The sequence below is a fragment of the Amblyomma americanum genome, chromosome 6 (genome assembly GCF_052857255.1).
Source record: "Amblyomma americanum isolate KBUSLIRL-KWMA chromosome 6, ASM5285725v1, whole genome shotgun sequence".
In the NCBI taxonomy this organism is placed as follows: domain Eukaryota; kingdom Metazoa; phylum Arthropoda; class Arachnida; order Ixodida; family Ixodidae; genus Amblyomma; species Amblyomma americanum.
This window is the reverse complement of record NC_135502.1, coordinates 49,600,686-49,621,978: the sequence shown is the minus strand read 5'-3', so window position 1 is coordinate 49,621,978 and position 21,293 is coordinate 49,600,686. Positions and strand designations below refer to the sequence as shown.

Below are 21,293 nucleotides of genomic sequence, written 5' to 3'. Positions count from 1 at the left end.
GTTGGTGAAGGTGAATGAGATTTACGATAGCACAAAAAAGAACACGGACCGACACGAATAGAACAACCATGCGCAGTTGGGGTGTCTGTCTGTTGGTCCTTGTTCAATTTCCTTTTTGGCGCTGTGGTGAATTGAAGCATGTGGAACCAACTTACGCAGGGATTACTCTAATGTTGATGACTCTTTGACTCTCATTTTTGGCCAGGAACAATCAAATAACTGTATTACGGGTACACTGCGCCACAAAAGCGGATCTAAGTGCATATTACAGAAGTCGGGCGTCCTTCGGGAATTATACCCGGTAAAAAAGTATCAAATCACAACCTTCTTCAATTTTACAGAAAAAAATATATCCATGCCACCTGCGACGACTGAGTGGTGTATTTTTTTTATCTCTGTTAATTGGAGAGTTGACTGCGACGATCACTTATCTCCGCCAACATTCTGTCTACGTGCAGAAACAACTTTTGTGTACTACTTCCCGTTTGTGTCAGTGCTTGTTGCCTTTTCAGAGCCAACACAGCTAAAGAGTAAGACATTATACTCTATTAAAAGTTTCCATAAGGCGAGTCCCATAATTCAGATATTTATATATGGATTATATGAAGTCAGTGCGGAGTGTATAGATTCGGTATGGGCATTATGGAAAGCGTGTATGGACACTTATGGACTCCAATTGACGCCATGCACAGCTTATTAAAGTTGTATGGAAAGCTTATGGGCTCCATACAAAAAACGTATGGATGTCTGTATATCTTTCCACATCATGTCGACTCCACATTCCCATAATTTCATACGAACGATTCGTATGGAACGTTTCAGTAGGATACAGACAGCAGCTGATTGATCTGTTTACATAGAAGGAACTAGAGGCGTCGCTGAGGGTTTCGATTTAGTCATTCCGGTCTGTCGAGAAGTTTACGATCGCTACTTAAGAATTGTACATGAAAAGTGCTCGGAACCGAAATACTGTCGGGGACAAAGTTGTACAGATCGTGCGAGTTTCGACCGAATGGAATCCGGGCGCCATCTAGTGGCCCGGAAATCGGCAATCGCGACCATGCATGACACACCGGTTACCAAGTCAGCGTCGCCTTCAGAAGAGACACTCGCGACGAGCTGAGAAGTTGGATTGCCTCGGCGCACGATGAGCAATTGTGATAAGGTGTTGCCAGTAACACTCGACTGAAAGTTATTGATTTCTCTTGTTTGTTTACATTTGTGACTTATAGGCAATAGTTTGCTTTTAATTTTAGTAGAAGGGGGTCACTCCGTCAATTCGCTCATCCGACCAAAGGAGTGAGACGCCCGTCCGCGATCATCCTCGGACAACCAACTCTTTTAGCACGACTGCTCGCCTTACGTGATGCCAGTTGACGCAGCTGTGAGTCTCGACAGGCATAAGCACGTCCTGCGTGGTCTAGCCTTCGCTAGTATACGGTGCATATCAAGCAAGCCCTTCAACCATGTAGCGACGGAGTATTTCAGCAGGCTGCTTATTGCAGGCGCAGCATCCGAATAGGCTTCCGAATTCGAGAAGCTACACTCAGAATATACAGGAAAATGAGAAGAGTGGCCGTGACTTTCGAAGTTCATCAGCACAAAAGCAACCTAAGCAGCGTCCGCGGGATAGACCTACGGCACTTCGGTACCATAGGATACGATAATTGGTGGTTTAAGCGGAAAAATTGATTTTCGTATCATGCAACTTTTCTGCACCTCGTGCGTAGAACGTGCGTGGCGAACGACTCACGAAGGAAGGAAGCAGCACGGCAGGAGTCTTTACAGACACTGGGAAGGAGCGACACCCAGCAGGACCGAGCAACGGATGGCTCAGAAGAGCGTGTATGTGGGTCTGGATAATTATCGTGCTAATGGATCTGGAAAGAAAAAAAACAAAGACCATATATTTAAGAAAACAGACTATCTCGACAAGAGCACGTGCAAGAAAGGTTGAAATGGTAGGTGGCCAAGGAATGCTGAATGAAGAAAGGTCCCATATAATGAAGATAGATCGAAATTTTGATGCGTACTAGCTCCACTGAAACTGTTCTTAAATATAGCTGCTGAAAAGGGACAGGAAGTAAATAGTTAATTTAGATCGCTAATAGTACCATGAATGTAGCTAGAAGTCTGAGAGTCATCAGCAGAAAAAGACCTATCTATTACCACCAGTGACCAATTTATATTTAATTTTTGGAACAGTAAATTGCAGTATCAAGAAAATAAGGCTAAAACGCATGTTAGAAGTCAGGTGCACATAAATCAGTAAGGTGCTGCTGTGAATGACACTAAATATCGACTTAGATAAATAACTTTAAGCGAATGTTTAGTTACTCTTGATGAAAATATTCTTTTGCCGGAAATCGACAACTGCTTGCCCAAATAAACGGATACCCGGCTGTGCAGGTTAGAAACACTACAGGACAGTTTAAACCCCCATATTGCGATGTGGCACGGTTGCTTTCCCGTGGTCGACTGCTTCTGCAAACTGTGCTGTTAAAAGCGCGTTGAGGATTGCTCGCCTCCAAGGCAGCAATGATCGGGATATTAACTGAGATGAGTAGGTTTCCTTAAAGCTACATTTTAAAGTGGTAGGTTGGTTTGAAAAGCTGTTCATTAGGAAGGCTACTGGAATGTCTCACATGAATCAGCTGCCATATTTTTGCCAGTAGCAGCGCTGTCGACGGCAGCGCCACTGTAAAACATAGGGGGAGCCTGGTATTTCAAAATGCCTCCAGTGATGATGGTATAGCGAGGATATAGTGCGCAAGAAACAGTGACGGGTTGCAAGAGAAAATGAAGCAATTGTACGCGATGTTTCTTCCAACAAAAAATGGTCTCCTTTAATCTAAGAAAGAAATAATGAACCTTCTCCGAGGAGGCTCTTTGATTCGTTGGTTTTCTGGTTTTGTAGCTGTGAAAAAAAAACATACGGCTGCGTTTCGGTGGTTTCCTTTTCAGTTTTTTGCATCGCAACAAGCGCCTGCGCATCACTTATTAGTATTTGAGTCGCAGGACAAAAGGTGCCGACTGATCGCTTTCAAAAATGGAGCTTATAGCTCATGCAGTTGAGTGTCCTCCTCGTCCGTGTACATAGTCTGCCAGCGCTGCACAATCAATGATGACAGAGCCCAGCCAGCTAGCCCAGCAACACACCCTTCTCAAGCTTTTGCTACTACTTTAATTTGAGCTTGATTGCACCTACCGAGGCACACTTCGGCCATAGCGCGTTGGGCATCGAATTTGAATATGGGTGGTGGTTGCCCGTTGAGGAGCCGTAAATAACAAGACCTTTAAGTTGTCGTCAAAAGAAAACACTGCCCTTTAATCGAGTATGATGGCATAGTGTTTGCAGCAATTCTGCTTATATCTTCTGGACACAACGAAAATGTACCTTTTTGTGACTTAAAATCGTTTTTCGCAACATGTTAATTTTATATAGTTCAGTATTACTGCGTTTAACATTCAGTTATCTTGCACTAAGAGTGGATAGATCTGACGAGAGAAAAGTGTTTCGCGATTTTTTCCGAAACTGCAATGAAACTGCATGCTCTGTGGAAGTTTCACCGGCATTTAAAGATTTAAAATCCAGTGGCCATTAATTGATGAACGTTAAGAAGAACTTGGTCGTCACAGTTCCTAAACCGATACATATGAAGATAGCATCATGCCAGATGGTACACACCGATCATTAACGCAGTTATATAGACTTGTAATAGTGGCGTGTAAGATATTTGTTGAACATTTGGTTTCTGGCAAGTGACACAGTGTGGCGTTTACAAACTTAGAGAACACTGCGGTGGGGTTGTCGGTGCTTCGACATCGGGCTTGCTGCGAAACCATACCAAGACCCCAGAGCAATGGTAGACTATCGCCACGCGGCCCCGTTGGGTGTCGACTTCAATGGCTACAAGCGCACTCACAACGATACTTAAATGCAATGCAGACCGCAGTCGTCAAACGCTGACCCTAGTAATTAAAGTTGAACAGAGAGAGAGGCGGTGTAGAGCCTTCCTTCAATTCTCTTTTGCCACAAAAGGAAGGAGTTCAATTTTCATCCATTTAGGGTTAGAACGTATGAAACATTGAAAAGACCACGCTTAGATGCATTTAGTGAGACGTTTATTACAGTCGCTCCCAACGATGGGAAGCTGGGCTGGATTGAGTTGGTTCATACTGAAGAAACCGCGAGGAGGTAGAACCAAGGCGAAGGGGGCATAGAAACGCAGCGCTGACGAAGGAGTTATTAAAAAAAAAGCTTACGCGTACACACACACGAACATGCTCGCATAACACAGCCATACCTATGATTCACGAACCAGCTCACTAGAAGACAAAAAAAAGAGAAAAATAAATTAAGAAAAGAAATCGTAAACCAAACAAGCAAATGCGTTCTAGTGCTAGTGCCGCCATAGTAAAACTGCTTACCGCACATATCCCACTTCAGAAACAAAGTCAGTGATTGCGTCTATAGTGTGCAACAGTACGCCAATAAAAACCACGGGCTCGGTGTGATTCTGTTTGTTCACCGCTGCGTTCAGCACCTGCGAATTACGAAACATCAGCCGCGCCGGCACAGTTAGAATCGATCCACGCTAGTGCAGTCCAATAGATATACTCAAATTTTTCGACAAATCTGCCCTAGCACTCTGCAAAAATCGAGGAACAAAACTCAAATTACAATATATAACTGTTGCGACTGAAGCTACTTTGCCTTTCTATTACAAATGGTTTCGAGGAGCGAATTCGTAGCAGAAAAGAGCAAGACATTACAATGAGCATCAGCAATTCTCTCCTACCTATAGTACAAACCACAGGCCTAATACATCGCCCCGCCGAAATTATGATTGAAAAACAGAAACCAAAAAATTTTCAAAAATTTTGAACAAAATTTTGAAAAAAATTTTGAACAAGGCATTGTTTTCTGTCACTGCAGCTAGAACTAAGAAGATGAAAAGAAAAACAATTCCGCTGACAGACGCTGATCTTTCGCTATCGGTAGGCTGTTAAAATGCATGTCCTGAACGCTCACCCACCTGCATTTTTACGATAACTATACGAAAATGCTTGGTATTACGTCGGCCGATTTAGACCATCAATAATTATTTCTTTTTGTGAAGCTCATTTTCTTTCCGATAAAATTACAGTAACTAAAGTTCAAAAGGACTAAAATGAAACCAAAAGGCCAGCTTTGTGAACTTTTTTTTCTCAGGCTTCTTTTAAAGTAGCTTTCGACAGGTTAAGCCAGAACAGATAGCCATCACGTTGATTCTGACTGCTCAAAAGGCACTACACGTGCTGAATCAAAAGGCTTGCTTTGTCATGTTTTGTTGCTCAGACTTCTTTGAATGTAGCTTTCGTTAGGTAAAGCTTGAAGGGATAGCCTTCACGTGGATTCTGACTGCTGGTTTATTGGGGTTTGACGTCCCAAAGCGACTCAGGCTGCGAGTGACGGCGTAGTGAAGGGCGCCGGATATTTTGACCACCTGGGGTTCTTTAACGCACACTGACTTCGCACAATACACGGGCCTCTGGAATTTCGCCTGCATCGAAATTCGACCTTCACGGGTTAGCGAAAATACAGTAGAACGGCTCACCTGGAACATGGGTCCCAAGTCTTTCGTATTAGCGCCATCGAAGCGAGTGAAGTCGAGCACCCCCATGGCCGATACTTTCGTCGTTCGCACAAGGTTTTCCAGCTGGGGTAGTAAATTTGGCATGTCGGCCACAGTGCTGTTACGGTCCTTGGCATTGAGCATAGAGAAGCTCACACCGGCCCCTACTTGCGGGTACGTCACGGTTGCCTGCATACAAAAACGCGGGCGTGTCGCAGTTTTACAATAAACTCTAATTAGGCGGAAGCTGAGTTAGCGGGTGCATTTCTTGCGTATGCCACCTCAAAGTGAAACACGATGACTAAGTAAACAGAGCAGCATTCTCCTGGTTTTAACACGGCAGCGTTAAAGGCCCCGTTCACCAGAAAATCAGGTGTCGGCGTCGGCGTTGTGAGTGAAAAATCACGTACACGACTCTGGCAGGTGGTGCCTAGAGGGCAACCCAGGAGACAGAGGGGCAACCTAGGTCTTGCGACTTTGCGACGTCATCCCAACCTGCGCACTGGATAGAGCAAACTGCCAGGACTCCCGGAGATCTACGAATGCAGAGAATGATCTTCTGGATATATACGAATTAAACTTAAGGCAGAGCTTAACTTTCCCTGCGATTTTTTTTGCTTTGAGCTGTGATTTTCAGCCGCTGCAGTAGAACACTTGTCACGCACCCCGAACATTCCTGCCTCAACCATTTTGATATATCGGTTCACGAACAAAAGTGTTCATAAAGCGACTCATCCGTCAGAACGAGTGTTAAAAAAAAACGGCTGGTGATAGTACGATGTGATGTGACAAATCTGCGTCAGCAGCTTTGGTTTTACTACTCTAATAACAGCACCGGCTTAAAGCCGAATTTATAGCAGAAATACACCTACAAAGTGTAAGCTCTCGTGGTGTGTACGGCACGCTAAGAAGGAATTGTTCTAATCCAGGAACTGGAGTTAATAAGGAATTGTTCAAATGTTAGTAGCAGAACTTAGATTGAGGCCCTTTTAATATTATGCCACGAAATGCTCGAAATATTTAGAGCATCTGAAGCGGGAAGAAGGAACCGTCGTCTACACAGTAATTTCAAGTCGTGTGAAATCTCTACGCCTCTTATCAAGCGCCGTTTTCAAAAACATCAGACAACAAGTATTGACGCCGTGCCCTGATACATAAGCGTTGCTGTTCGGGTTCTTCGAATGGTTGGGTTGCGCTTGGACAGTGACTTTAACTTTTGCTGGGGGCTTGCAGACAATGCCTACTTTTTTATTTGAGCATTTATGTGCATAGCATTAGATTGCATGTGCACCTGTTGTTTTTCTAGCCTCTCCTTATAATTCAACTCTCCCTCTTTAATTTTGTCGTCCTTCATTCATATCCATTTTTACTGGCCTTATATTTCATTGGCATACCGTACAAAAAAAAAAGCTCAATATGCACAATAGAAATACCGCACTGGGAATTCCTAAGCGAGATATAAAAAGTTTTATACGCTTGCGTTCGAGCTATCAAAAAAAGTGAAATTTTAATGCGCAAGAAAAAAGATTTTCAGAAGTTTTTTAGCAGATATTGAAGGCCGCTTTCAAAATTGACCCTCCTGCAACGAAACCAAAAGCCAAGACACAGAGCTGCATAGGCTGCAATTCAAACTCGTCGAGGAACTGACAATCAGGACATTTCTCCTCCTATATATATGGACGCAAGCGAAGAGAGACAGATATCAGAGTTGTTGCATGAGACAAACCTTTATCTTGTGATTTATTAGAACTGTAGCATCAAGGCTGCGAGGAAAACATCTTTCTTTCATCTTCCTTTCTGGCTGGCCTTCGTTCTGCGCCACCTATTTTAACACCATGCTCGGCACAGTACCATCATCGCACCGCAGTGGTGGCCAAGTGGTTGAGCATGTGCCTAGCATGGGGCGATTCGGGGTTCGATCCCCCGTGCCGCCGGGTACCCAACGGTGATACTATGGGTACAAGCTTTCCCCTGGCCTGCTGCTCAGCTTATGTAGGGTGAAGTGCTTGGGAAATGGGTCTTTTACTTTACCCTGAGAAGTTGAAAATACCTTGAGTCATGGCGCTCTTTGGCCACAGATACCCTTGCGCCTTAAAAAAAAAATCCATAGACACCGTAAACTGCTCCTTCTGCAAAAACGAACCATCACAGTTCGTGCTACCATGCTTATTATCTTATCCTTAGCTTGCTTACTTTTCTATGAGGACCGCTGCTTCTTTTTTTTTTGGATAAGCTGGCAAGTCAAACTATTACTTTCCTTCCACCCGTTGCCGACTACATACCACTGCTCGTAAGAAGAGGCTAACTGATTCCGCCTCCACCAACGGAAAATGGCTACATGAAGAGAACGGCGAAAGTGGCTGCAGCTGTTAGGGAGCTTTGGCTTGGCTCGATTTGTAATGTGCTACCATGTTCTGCTTACAAGGGAAACCAACTACGTCTGTGCAGAGGCGGTCGTGCGAACCAACTCATACCCCTGTCACACGGACACCACAAAGGCCTTTGAAAATCAGGTCCTTACATCCAAAAGCGTAAGGAGTGCAGCTGCACGGTATAAATGTTGCGCCTTTGCAGCTATGGGCCTTGGGGGCGAAGGCGCCCGGCCGAGACCTTTGGAGCCCAAAGGCGCGGCCTTCGAGAACATGCGATCGCAGTGCCATCCAACGTCAGAAAGTAAAAGCAATAAAAAAATTTATACAGCCAACAATGCTTGAAAACATTCTCTAAAAATAGGAAACGTGTGCCTGGCTTTGTTTTTTGTACGGGTGTTTATATTTTATGCCCAGATTTCAAGACAGTGAAAGTGTTGCAGCAACACCGAGTGCCCCTGGTGGCCAAAGCAATACATAAAACCTGTTGCTGCTGATATGAGTACCTGTTGCAGTAATTTTAAGGAAGCAATCAGAATAAAAAAAATTGTATGAGATCAACGAATGAACAGAATAGCCGACTTTAATTCTAAAACACTCATTTCAGCCGCATCGAGCACAGCAGCGGGCGATATGCCTGAACGAATATTTCACCTTTGGGCTGCACCGTGTAGCTGCGTCGCTGCTCCTTTAAGCGTTCGCTCCTTTGGTGAAAAAAGGTGCCTTGGCTGGAAAGGCCTTCGAGTAATGTCGTGTGACAGGGGTATCAAACTCCTTAAAGCCTTCTATGCGTAGGCAGTTTGTGCTTCTCAGAAGTAGATCGCCATCGCGCGGATCGTTGTTAGCCCCTTATCACCAGTGTCACTGCATTAAGGGCTCCACCTGCCTGATAGATACTGTACTCTTTCTCTTATAGGCTACTGCTGGCAGGTTGTTCAAGCAATGAACTACAGAGACCGGATGATAATAATACCTAGAAAAAAGCAACTGAGAAGAGAGGTAGTAAGTGTGGTCGTTTATCCTTTCTTGTCGTATAATTGGTCCCTTCAGGCGTTGGAAAAATGAGTCATTAAACCTATTTGTCTTTCTATATTAACCTTACTTGCGAGCTCAGAGCACTATTTCCTCTAAACGTTGCGCAGGTAACGTCTGTGGGAATATTGAATGCAGAAAACTGAGTCTTACAGCTGGGATACTAGCCACAAAGGCGTGACATTAAATGAAATGTGTGATTTTAGCCGGCCACAGCCTGCCAGTTTATGTAGTGTTTAGAAATATAACAGAGTAGTGAAGAAGTAGACACTGTGTTATGTGTTTTTCAGGGAGGACCAGGTCGCACACTTCCTCTTAGGTAATTATCCATCCTATCAGACACCGCTGCAAGCAATCTCTCTGGCAAGGTCGTCAGTGCGCATGCAGAAACAAACGAAAATAAAGAAATTCATGAGTGATCAGTTCGATTTATGCGCACAGAATGCGTTAGCATATGGGCTCAGTTTTCGTGAGCTCTTTGTGTAGATGATGTGAATTCATCCACGCCAATTACATTTGAAATTATTTGTTGCCCCTCTGCGGTGTTCCAAATCTGCCGCTGTTCCGTGTGCCTTGATCCATCCCCGTCAGATGGCGCTTGCTTGCCCATTTCTTCGTAGTTCCAAGTGTCCTCGTCCGTTTTCGTTTGGAAGCGGATGAATGTTAATGAAGACAACAATTGGCGATGTAAAGCGCGAAAGACATAGATGAAAGTCGATACGGACGACGATATCCAAAGCAGACCACGATAGGCTGGCAGTAAAACACGAGGTATCAAAGGTAGCGTGGATGGCCGAATAGTCCGATGTGGCGGCCAGCGATTCTGATCTGTTCGCGCCGCTGTGAGTTCCAATCCCGCTTGATGCCTAAGTACGGTAAGTGTAAATTTTGATATCTCGGCAGTTGTTCACCCACGGACGGTCACCGCAGGCTTTTCGTTCACGTTAGCGTTCTTATTCTAGTATTAAAGCAGTGCTCTAAACTTCTGCGAAGAACACCTGAACAAAGAACGTTATGGCGATTTCCACTGGTCGCGCTGGAGCAGCTTTTCTTGCTCCGCGACGACGAATTCGAGCTCCACTGGTCGACCTGGACCGCCCGCGCGAGTTCCGCTGGTCGTTTGGAGCAACTCCGTTCCGTACGGAGCGCACTAGGTTGATCCGCCGACCAGCGACGGATCTCACCGGAACTTGTAGTCGGCGATGTCGTCACCTCCGAAACACACTTGTGATTTGTGGTTATTTTTAGCGTGTGCAGGACTGTCAGCGGGAGACACTGAGCGTTGTTTCGCGCGCGCGTGTTTTGCGCGCGTATGTCGTCTTCGTCACCCGCATCATAGCGGTTACAACTTTCAATTACGGCATCGTATGGAATGGCAATAGCCCTCGCATTGTCTGACGACAGCTCGTCGGAATCTGGGTCCGCGCACTCGGACAGCAGCAGCGGCAACGAAAAGTACCTCTTCGAAGCATTTTTCGATGAACTTTTCGCAGAAGCCCCTGCGAAGGGCAATTTCCTCGTTGGAAATTGTCCCGTAAGCGCTCTGCAGACATGTGATATATATTCATTTATGAACTTACCTAGAGCATAACTGTGCTCCTCATTGCCTACGAGGTTCACAAAGATGCGGTGCACCTCAGGCGTAACATGAACAAAGCGACTAATAGGTTCCATCGCGAAAGAAGCGCCTGCCTGTCGACGTCTGCTTATGTGTATTTTGGCGCAAGAATTGCCAGACCTCAACTTCCGGAACCAGTACTTCCGCTGCGCGCTCTACATGTTCCGCTGGTCGACAACGGTCGCTGTGCTCCGAGGCGGTTTGGGGTGCTCTTTTGCGATTCGAGCGCCGCGCTTCGGATCACCAATGGAATTCGCCATTAGATTAAATTACGCGTCTGTAAGTTCGATACACGCGGTTGTTGGTGAGGGCGGGGTCTTACGTTTTTGAACGCCTCCCAGGAGGCCCGTCCGTACAGCGGGATGAAGTCTGTGCCGGATTTCACGAGATCAGGGTAGATTGCGTAGTCGCACCAGCCACCGCCGAACACCTTCGGGTCAACGAAGCTCTCGCCGACGACGCAGATCACTATGCGAGGTGGATGTGTCCGCATCGTACGTGTTGTGCTTGGCGCAGCTGCACAGAATCACGGTCGCAGTTGTCCAGGGCGCACACTTTCAAGTACGGCTACACTGTAGAGGAACCCGTGGCCATTGTGGCGATACTTTTAGCTTGTGCCGGCTTATGATATCAACATGGACCTTAACAACCGTTCTAGTGACAGGAGCTAACACTTCGCAGCTTGCAGCCTTTGTTCCCTGTTTAAAACACATCACAGCTTGTGCGTGGTTGACGTTATGTCATTACCGGTTAGTCGACGTTTGCATTCCAGGACAAGAACAATATGGTCCTGTTTTTCTGAGAAAACAAAAACGACTTAGAGAAGGGTGCTAATTATGAGACATCCTACATTAGTAGCCTGCTAGTAGTGTGTGAGTATTACACAAAAACAGTGGTTCAGACGAAGCTGTGAATACTGCGGTATGTACCTTTAGTTCCTGCATAGTACGACGATTACGATGGAACTTCGATATAACGATTATTTTTAAAACGTGATAACGAATACAACAAAGGAATAAATGTTCTCTTTGCAAGCTCCTATACAAGACTATGTACTTGTTACATCCATTTCTACGAAGAAAATTATCCGATAAAGGGATATAAGGAACCGCAACTGAGCCTCACTGATATTCCACGCGATGTAGAGATGTGTAACGGTAGCCATTCCATGGGCAAAATTTATTACAGCGCACATAACCGCTTCCTCGAACGACGCGCCAATTTTACCCAAAACGTTTTCCACCTCAAGTGGTGCCCCCTTCGTGGGTTTCTCCGAACGAGTCGTCGGCTTCAGCGAGACTACATTTTGGCGCCGGTGCGCACATCTTCACCGAAACTCGGGCGCGCGCACGCCACTACATGATGTCACGGACCACAGTGCGCGACACAATGCCGGTGACCGGCTGCGCCTTTTCTCTTTCTCTACTTCTCCAGCCTCCTCGCTGCACGCAGCCCAATGCGAGCGGGTCCTGATGGTTGGGAATCGCGTGCAGACGACGTGAAAACGGAATAACTATGCTAGTAAAGTTAGCGCTGTAGAAGAAAATTATAAATCATGGTATTGTTTTACCTTTCTTTATACATTATTAGACGTGAGCGCTACGAAACTTCATAACTTTTGAATGTCATGCTCTCTAACAACGAAAAAAAACTAAAACGCGCTCCCTTGGACGACACGAGAAAAATGCGTGAGTGGTCGCCGTTAAGTACAACGCTCATTGACAATAGACTGATTTATTTTTAATTTTTTACTTTTCAGTTTTGACCTCTTCGTTATCGTTATCTTTTTTTTAACGCCACGAGGTCTGTCATTCTCTAGTTTACACTCGTAGATCGCTGGAAATCCTCACACAATTTCCTGGCGCAGTGGTTCAGTGCTTAAGCGATGCGCCACTGCCCAGCGAAGGCAGTGCTGCCATCGGTGGGGCTTGTGTGAACCAGGTTGCTCTTCGCGGGCGACCTCTCGTGATCGACCATTAAATTAACTGCCCCCTGCTTCGGTGGGCAGCTTGATAAGAATCCAATGGGCAGGGCTTCACCTAGGGCTTCACTTTCTCAGCGACTTGTCCCCTGTAATGCTCACACATTAATAACAGAGCAGCGGTGTCAACGGCCTGTCCATTTGCATCCGAAGCTGTGTGAGGAAATTCTTCAAGGCTAAATGGCGTCTAACGTGAGGATGCATAGTACGGTTTCACCAAAAGGAGCTCTTCTGTGCTCTCAAAATGGATTGTTGTGAGGGTAGGCCTCTCAATTCCGACGATGTGCATCTCCTGTGCTTGATTAAGCTGGGCTTAAGAGAGAGGCGCTCTCTGTGAAGGAAGAGGGCTCAAAGTAGCCCTGCAGACTGCATTCAACGCGCTTGTTCCCTCCGTCAGTGTGGAAACTCTGGACATTGACATGTTTCGCCTATCAGCGCTGAAGTATTAAGAGAGGTCGCACAGGCTGAACAGGAATGAAAGAACGCTTAACAAGCGCAATTTGCAAGTAGGCAAAAATGTATTTAGGCTTAACGATTCCTCTAATTCTCTCTGCGAAACGCATGAAAGGCCACGTTATATAACAGTGATAAAAGCGATATAACAGCGATAACCGTGATAACGAGTGAGCCTATGGATATTGGCATCAGTGGGAGTGCACAGACCTAAGTTACTCCATATCGTCAATATGCATTGATGCGAAGGCAGTGCTGCTTGCTTATACATTAATCCAAACTGGACTCTGAAGATCCTCACAGAAGTGGTTGCGGTAGAAAGGAAAGAGGCCTCTTGCTTGCTTACGTGGAAGGGTAGGCGCAGGTGTCGGCGGAGAGGGCACAGGTGTTGGTGGAGAGGGCACAGGTGTCGGCGGAGAGGACGCAGGTGTCGGCGGAGAGGACGCAGGTGTCGGCGGAGAGGGCGCAGGCAGCGGGGTCACAGGCACGACGGTGGGGGCGAGTGGGTCGGTGGTCCCTGTGCTGCCGGTTATTCTGGTTGTGGTTCTCGGTACCACGTACTGGCTTCTACCACCCCCGGTAGGCCCGCTGCCTCCGCTGTCGGCGTTCTCAACTTCATCGCCTGTAACATAGCGGAAGCGAGCACTTCATTCGTACATTTTGGCTGTGGCGGTGTATATTGAAGTAATTTTGGTCTAATTATGCCATAATATCAAGAAACGGAAAACTGCTGTTAGCAACTTCAGTTCTCATGTGGCGTTCCGCAAAGTTGCACTGAGCTAGGAGCGATGCATAATGCGATGCACCGGTCTTTTCTTGATGTAAGTTGTTGAAGTGAAGAGCGCACAAAGCAAGATGGTAGCCGAAAGCCGAGAGGAGTAGGACAGTTTAATTTAGAGTTTTCTCCTGATCGTGCACACCAGTAAGCTACAGCCGTAGAAATGTGACAACGCACAGTGTCCGTACGTAATAAGGGCAGTGGACTAACTTTAAGATTAGTACTTCGAAACATGTGACAAGATGAAATTTCTTGCTCTATTCAGTATTTTATTAATTCACATTATTGGCATAAAATGATGTTAAACGTGAAGTAATAATCCAGTCGATTTGTTCGAGATTTTTTCATGTTGTGCCAACTACAGCACGATTTTTCTCTTCCGTACGTTATCGATTGCTTCCAGTGACAGGAAAGAGCAGTTTATGCTTTTATTCTTTTTATAAAACAGCTACACAGTAGCTTCAAACACCTCCGTGATTTTAAAGCAGAAAAGTTAGAAAAACAACTGCCACAGCCTTCAGTGTCAGGGTGTTCGAAGTTTTCACGTTTTCCAGAGATTTCATTCTGAAATTTGGCGCTATTCGCTTTCAATTTTTTACACAATAATTCATGACACAGGAAGATCTCTCTTCAAAAGTCAAGTCAGTGCATATTTGTGAAATACAGTGTTCGAAAAGGAGGTCTAAAGCGTAAGAGGCTGGAAGACATGGCACAATAAAAGAAACACATCGTGGGAGGTAGTGGCGCCGGCTATATTGTGTCGTTTATTTTTCGCGCCTTTCACCTCTAGAACTTGCACGGACTAAGTGAGCACAGTGTGACTTTAATATATTCCGGCTGTTGTGATCAATACAAAGTTCATAAGCTCTGCTGTCTTTAGCGCGAGGCAACTTAATTCGACACGTCTGCTACAGAAGAGTTATTTTGAACGACACGCTATCAGCAGAAATAATTAGCTTATGAAAGACCGCAGCAAAGGTCATCAGTTAGAGCTAAGTGCGAGAAGTGAAAAAGAAGTTTAACTGTATTTTTTTTACAATTAGAGGTTATTCAAAATTCGAATCTATGAATCTTGTAAGAAAAGCATGCAACAGATTTTTTCACTACCATTTAAAATAGTGACGTAAGCGCAGATTAAAACCGCAACAATGTTCAGGCTTCGTCTCACTGCGCTAAAGAAATGCGAGAAAACTTGTAGTGACATCTTTGTTTCTAAAATGTGTTGCCTGCGTGATGCTGTGCGTCATCCGAGCCGCCAAACAACGCTTCCTGAGCTTTACCTTCGATTGTGTTGGTTTTCTGCAATGAAATAACCGTTTTTTCGATGAAAACGTGGTGCTGTCGTATGTGACGTCATTAATGGGGCCTCTGCTCATCGCTGTGCACTGCAGAGGAGCCTTAACGCCGACACCGCTTTATTCGGCGATCACGTCACCATTTCAAATGCTAGCGCAGAAAGATTTCGCATGCTTTGCCTGCATGCTTCACACATTCAGCTCTTTTAATTTCTTTGAATTCTAGAACTTTTCAGTGGCCCTTTAAGCTGTTTGTATTCCAGTACGGGTTTTTTGGTTAGTTGTGGCTCTATGTTTATCGTTTGTGCTGTTAACCTCTTTCCTGCAAATCGAATTGTTTGAACACGAATCCGCTGGCCTGAATAACTCCCTTCTAGATGAAAAAAAAAAGCCGGACTTTATATGGACTTTAGATGTTCAGTGCTCCTTAAATGGCAACAGCAACACTTCTTCAGAATTCCACGATAGTCAAGGATTCAAATCTATATAGGCTCTAGATAAAGAATGCAAACTTTTTTTTTTTGCGCTAGAGTTTAAAACGATGACGTAATCAACGATTAAATTTTAGGCCTCTCAGAGCAGTAGGTGAGGCGAAGAAGGTCGGTGTGACGTCTCGGACGATAAGATTTCAAATTTCCGCTCCCGTCAACCAGACTGTCCCGTGGGTCGTTGGATGCTGCCAAGCAACGTTCGCGATGGACTTTGCCTTCAGTGGAGTTGGTTTTGTTCCTTCAGAGCAAGGGTTATGAGTTTGAAATCTACCGGCACCATCGATTACGTCATCATGCCCCCCCCCCCCCACCCCCCCCACTTGGCGCTGTTCGCTGCGTAGAAGTTTGAAGGTCGTTTTGATTTTATTTGGCGATTTCGTCACCATTTTAAATGCTAGCCCAAAAGGAGTTCGTATGCTTTACCTGCAGGTTTCTCACATTAGAACTCTTTAAGCTCGTCGAATTCTAAAAACCTCTGCCGTTGTCCTTTAGTGATGAGACGAAACGACGGAATGGGGCATGTCTTTAGTTTATCGTCCCACTCCTGCCACCTGCGTTACACACAAAAGAATGGCGCTTCTCGCCACCTGATTTGCAGCTAGGCATTAAATTTTGTGGTCTAAAACACGTTGACAGAGCGTCTTTCAGATTTCATTCAATCATTCATGGACATTTTATTTTCCAGAAAGAAGTGAAAGGGGGCCGAGGGAAAAGCCGGTCATCCACGGCCCCCTTAAAATGTACACAGCCGCTGAGTGAGACAACCAAAAGGTAGAATGAAAAGTGACAGAACCTTAAAACTAAAACAAGAAAAAAAGGCAATGTAATTCGCATCGGACAGTACATTCAGCACAAGTAACAAGACCAAAAAAATGGTTTTTAAACTTGTGTAAATTATGGTCTTAATATTTTGCAAGAAAAAAAAATATGACGTACTATAGAACTTGTATTTGAAATTAAGCATCAAGAAGAATTTTGATGCATATACACAGAGGGGAGACTATGCAGCGAAATATTTGTGCATAGATGATAAGGGATTTTTAACTATATCAATGCCTTACTTTTCTAGAGCCTTCAATAATCGTTGAAGAGTGTTACGGAGCATTTGTTGTCAGTAGATTCCATTTGATCGGCTGGTTCTGGCTTTTAGGATTAAACGAGGTTAATTATGCATATTTATTGTTGAGTACTCGGACAAATTTTTTACTGAACTGAAGTTCGCGCGTCATTCATGCCGACCGAACGAAACAGGGCAGAAGATATTTCACTGCATTCCTTCTGGCTGTCTTTCAACATGCTGAGGCTGCTCATGATTGAATGTTTTCGGCTTCCTCACTCCAACCGCTGTTCCATGAGTTCCCGCTTTCCCCTAGGTGTCTCTCGCCGGTTTCAACCGTTTGTTAAATTGTTGCTGGCGGCGCGCACCTCCTGCAAGGCATAGCACTAGGTTCTCTTCACGCACAGGCCGGAACTGCTATGGTCTGTATACTTGTGGATCAGAGCACGCTACACCGAGAGTGCCGGTGTCTCCCCGTACGGCGAGACTTAAGGACAAAAATCGAGAAGTGAGGAATCGAATTGCGTCAGATCAAACCGACAAAACTCCCACAAGACGTGAATGCCAAAGTGCACGCCTGTTAATAACAGCCATAAAACCGCTTTAAAAACAGACTAGAGGGTTGGCAATCACTTTTCAGAACGCTGCGAACACACTGACTAAATATTTACGAATAATCATAGGAATGCCTGGATGATACAGCTGCAGATATGAATCATAGCTCCTGACCTCATTGTGGCTGTCCTTTCTCCTCTGTTGGTTTTAATTGTTTTGGGGGGGAAAGGAAATGGCGCAGTATCTGTCTCGTATATCATTGGACACCTGAACCGCGCCGTAAGGGAAGGGATAAGGGAGGGAGTGAAAGAAGAAAGAAAGAGAGGTGCCGTAGTGGTGGGCTCCGGAATAATTTCGACCACCTGGGGATCTTTAATGTGCACTGACATCGCACAGCACACGGGCGCCTTAGCGTTTTGCCACCATAAAAACGCAGCCACCACGGTCGGGTTCGAGCCCGGGAACTCCGGATCAGTAGCCGAGCGCCCTAACCACTGAGCCACCGCGGCGGGTGCCTTTCTCCTCTGTCGAAAACATCCTCATCACCTTATTCTTCAAAGCCCACATCGATAACAGATATAACGTGTCTTTCCACTTATGTTCCCAAGTACTCGTATACGATGTATGGTCATTATATCGAAATGTGCACTCCTGATAGTTGTCTGAGGTATGCAGTGTGGACGGAAGAGTGGGTGAAAATCTGGCTTGGAAGCCCTTGGAGCACTGCTGTCTTCATAAAAATTCTGCAAAAACTGAAAACGTATGGGGAATGAACAACTCGCAACAGAGGTAGTCTTGCTCTCGATCTGCTGTGCCTTCACGAAGAAATTCGTCAAAGACCACGGCAACTACATAGTGTTCGATAACACGTTCATCTCGAGACCCCGAGCTCACGCAGACATTTCCGTTTTTAAGGCTGTTCGTTATACACGAGTAACATTTAGTGAGCATTAGCGCTGATAGTTCTCTTCCGCTAAATATTAAATCAAAATAATTTCCGAAGACAGGACTTCGTGTTGTCTTTTATTCTGATCGACGAGAGTCACTGACACAATCTACGGGAATAACTGTGCAGCATTACCTGACGCAAATTGAACTCTCCTTTGCTTAGTTTATTTTTTGTGACGGCAAACAGAACAATAAGGGGTAACTACGACCCTTCTCGCGCCAGACTTACCCTCATCAGTTTCGTTGGTTTGGCCTGGAACAAAAAATCAAAATATGCGATGTGAACTTACATAAGAGAACGTTGGCTTGTGGAGCAAAGGCCGTCACGTGAGTTGCCTTCATTTTGCGTTCTGATCAAGTGGACAGTTTAGCATTTATCCCAGGCATGCGAGAGAAAAACGTACGTGACGTCTTGAGCAAGCAGCGGAGTGGGACTAACGCAGGGTTTAGGAAGAGGAGGAGGAGGGAAGACTATTCGATACTCATACATTCCAAGGGAGGGCTCTTGGTCCGAGAGCCCCCTGGCCGCTCCCTCCAACTTGGCCCGCTCGATCAGCCTTTGCTGGTGGTCCGGCTGCGTAGCCAGAGGAACGGCCTTCCAGGAAAACGGGGGGCGGGGGGGGGGGGGGGGGAACGGACGCGAAGATGTGGGCATTCCCAGAGGTAATGGTAGATAGTGGGCGGAGTGGCGTTGGGAGTGGCGCAGTGGGCAGAGGAAAGATTGTGTCTGGAATTGTCGCTAGTATGTTCTTTGGTGGGATTAAGCGCGGAATGTGCTCGCGGGTATAAGGCGCGGTAGCGACGGTTGTGGTGGACACGTGTATAGTATTCGAGAGGTTAAATGAGGGCGCTTGTGTAGGGGTTGCGGAGGCTATCCGCTGGCGTCCGGAAGCTCAGTACTCAGGAAAACGAATTAGCGCGATCGTTTCGAGGATGCCGTCGTGCCCACGTTGCTTAAAGTTTGGCTTATATAAGAAATATGCAGGACAATATAAATGCATATTCTACTACAGAAAAAGGTCACAGAGCATTGCTACTGTAAGAGGACCTCTTGTAACAAAATTGACAAATCAAGAACAACTGTTAGCAAGAAGTAGGATATACTTATTCGTGTATTCTTACTAAAATTTGACAGTCTTAGCTCAGCCGCACACTGTAAGGCAGTAATTGATATGGAAAATAAACAAGGCATTGTAAATTAGATGTTTCAAGCTAACAGGTGCTCAATATTGCAATTGGCACAGGATACCAGGAATACATGAAATTGCGAAATTTTAGTTGCAGCTGCGTTTATGTGAATATTCCAGGACATCAAGTTTTCGAACAGAACACCGACACGTTTACTTGAGTCAGTATTTTAATTAGCGGGGCCTAGGTGAAGTGCGGATTATGCGTCTAAGTTACGATTTTTTGCCTAAACAGGACTTTTGTTTCAAAATTGTTTATGACGAGTAAAGTACTGCTACTCCAAAAGTACAGCCTACTAAGCAATATACTTGACATCGAAATAAAGTGTTCGTATCCGAAATTGCGTGAATGGTGTCGTCAGCATATGTGTTAGCTCTTGCTGCATTGTCAATGTTAACCAGATTTTTAATGTAAGAAGACAACAGCAAAGGCCCTTAAACACTGCCCTGAGGTACTCTTTAACTTTACTGAGCTCATGAAATGTACTGGTGCTCTCAGGATCTGGTTTGTGCAAAACCAAAAGTACGCGGTGCTTTTGACGCGATCCAGAAGATTGTGTATAAAGTTAGGCGCGGCTGACATTGTGCATGATACTTTGGCACGAAGCAATGCGGAAAATAGAACAGCAGAGCAGTCAGCATTAACAGCGACGGTCGTATGGGCAAGTGGCGATCAAGTGTTATCCCAGAGTTATCAAGTGTGATCAAGTGTTATCAAGTGCTATCATGGTTCCCAGGAGCTGTGCAGTTAGCATTCGCTCAACGGACGCTAGCGAAGAGTAAATCAGCAAAAACAAGCCTACCCAGTACGAATGCCAGCACGAATCCGAAGCAGACCAGGAGGACGACGATGCATAAGGCGGCCTGGATCACTGTCCACAGCGATGAGCTCTCTCTGAATAGACAACTTAATGTTAGGAACCGTGGTCGGATTCACAGTACAACATAGGCTTAAAAATCTAACGCAAGCTGATAGAGAAATAAACTACACGAAAGAGAGGGCATTTCTACGTCCTACTTGTCTTTATTCAGCGAACATATGCGCCATATTCATGTGACCTTCTACTCCGGCACAAATCATATGGCTTAAGCGGTAACATTTTACATGTCAGACAATAAAATATACCTAAGCCTAAGAAAGTAGCCGTAATGACTCCTTTTGGGTGCAATTGTCTCATTCTGCTGCCATCTGCAAATGATATACATGTAGGCTCATTACTTCATGCAGACTGACACGACGGAACATTCGAAGTTTCTGCATTAATGCAATTGCATCACTTGGGTCAAATTGATAGTGTAGAAGCATTATTGTAACTCTCCTAGGCTGCGCATTGCTTAGCATACACAGGGTAACTTCTTCACTTAAGGGAATAATGGCACAGCATCAAGTGACTAGGACAGCAGGAGAGCACACACACACACTGCTGTCCTAGTCACTTGATGCTGTGCCATTATTTCCTTAAGCATGTCTGACCACCTTGCCCATCTTATAAACTTCGCGTTGTTCTATTTGTAGCCTTCTCCCCGCAATAAGTGCACAATAATGTTTGTTCAGTTTTATTTGTTTGTTCAGTGGAATTTTTTGAACCTGGAGTGGTCCGCCGAAGGTCCCTCGTATCAACTTGGTCGGTCTACGAGAAACGCAGCAAGAAACGTTTTGTTTTATCGTGGATGGCGCCCTTTTCAGCATTTCATGCAAAAGGTAGGTCATGGTTTCTTTAAATTATATTTTGTTCTTTTTTCATGAAAGCGGCAATAAAAAACCTGGGGAGATGGAGAGCGCATGGAGAGATGATTATGGTCTTTTTAGGGCTGCATTTCTTAAAACGTCCGGAAAGTAAGAATGAGTCACAGAGGAGCACCCGCCGTGGGCATGCAATTCAGCTGTGAGGGATGATATTTTCTGTTCCT

The 21,293-nt window shown here is 45.3% G+C and overlaps 1 protein-coding gene across 1 annotated transcript; it reads right to left on the bottom strand.

The window, feature by feature from the left end:
- Positions 1 to 1,447: 1,447 nt before the first annotated feature.
- Positions 1,448 to 16,946, bottom strand: LOC144095249 (uncharacterized). The gene is made up of 7 exons (XM_077629031.1): positions 16,904 to 16,946; positions 13,418 to 13,693; positions 10,960 to 11,153; positions 5,601 to 5,807; positions 4,432 to 4,547; positions 1,754 to 1,880; positions 1,448 to 1,540 (listed from the first exon to the last, which is right to left on the bottom strand). Exons 1-7 carry the CDS (start codon positions 16,944 to 16,946, stop codon positions 1,448 to 1,450), a joined length of 1,056 nt encoding a protein of 351 aa, XP_077485157.1.
- Between the last annotated feature and the right edge of the window lie 4,347 nt (positions 16,947 to 21,293).

What these genes read in the sequence shown, in the direction of transcription:
- LOC144095249 (XM_077629031.1), bottom strand. Translation starts at nt 16,946, where the DNA reads ATGAGCAGCCTCAGCATGTTGAAAGACAGCCAGAAGGAATGCA. An exon ending in ACTTGGGACCCATGTTCCAG is followed by an intron (nt 4,548 to 5,600) that starts GTGAGCCGTTCT and finishes CGTAATTCGCAG; the next exon opens with GTGCTGAACGCAGCGGTGAA. An exon ending in TCTGAAGTGGGATATGTGCG is followed by an intron (nt 1,881 to 4,431) that starts GTAAGCAGTTTT and finishes TTTTCTTTCCAG; the next exon opens with ATCCATTAGCACGATAATTA.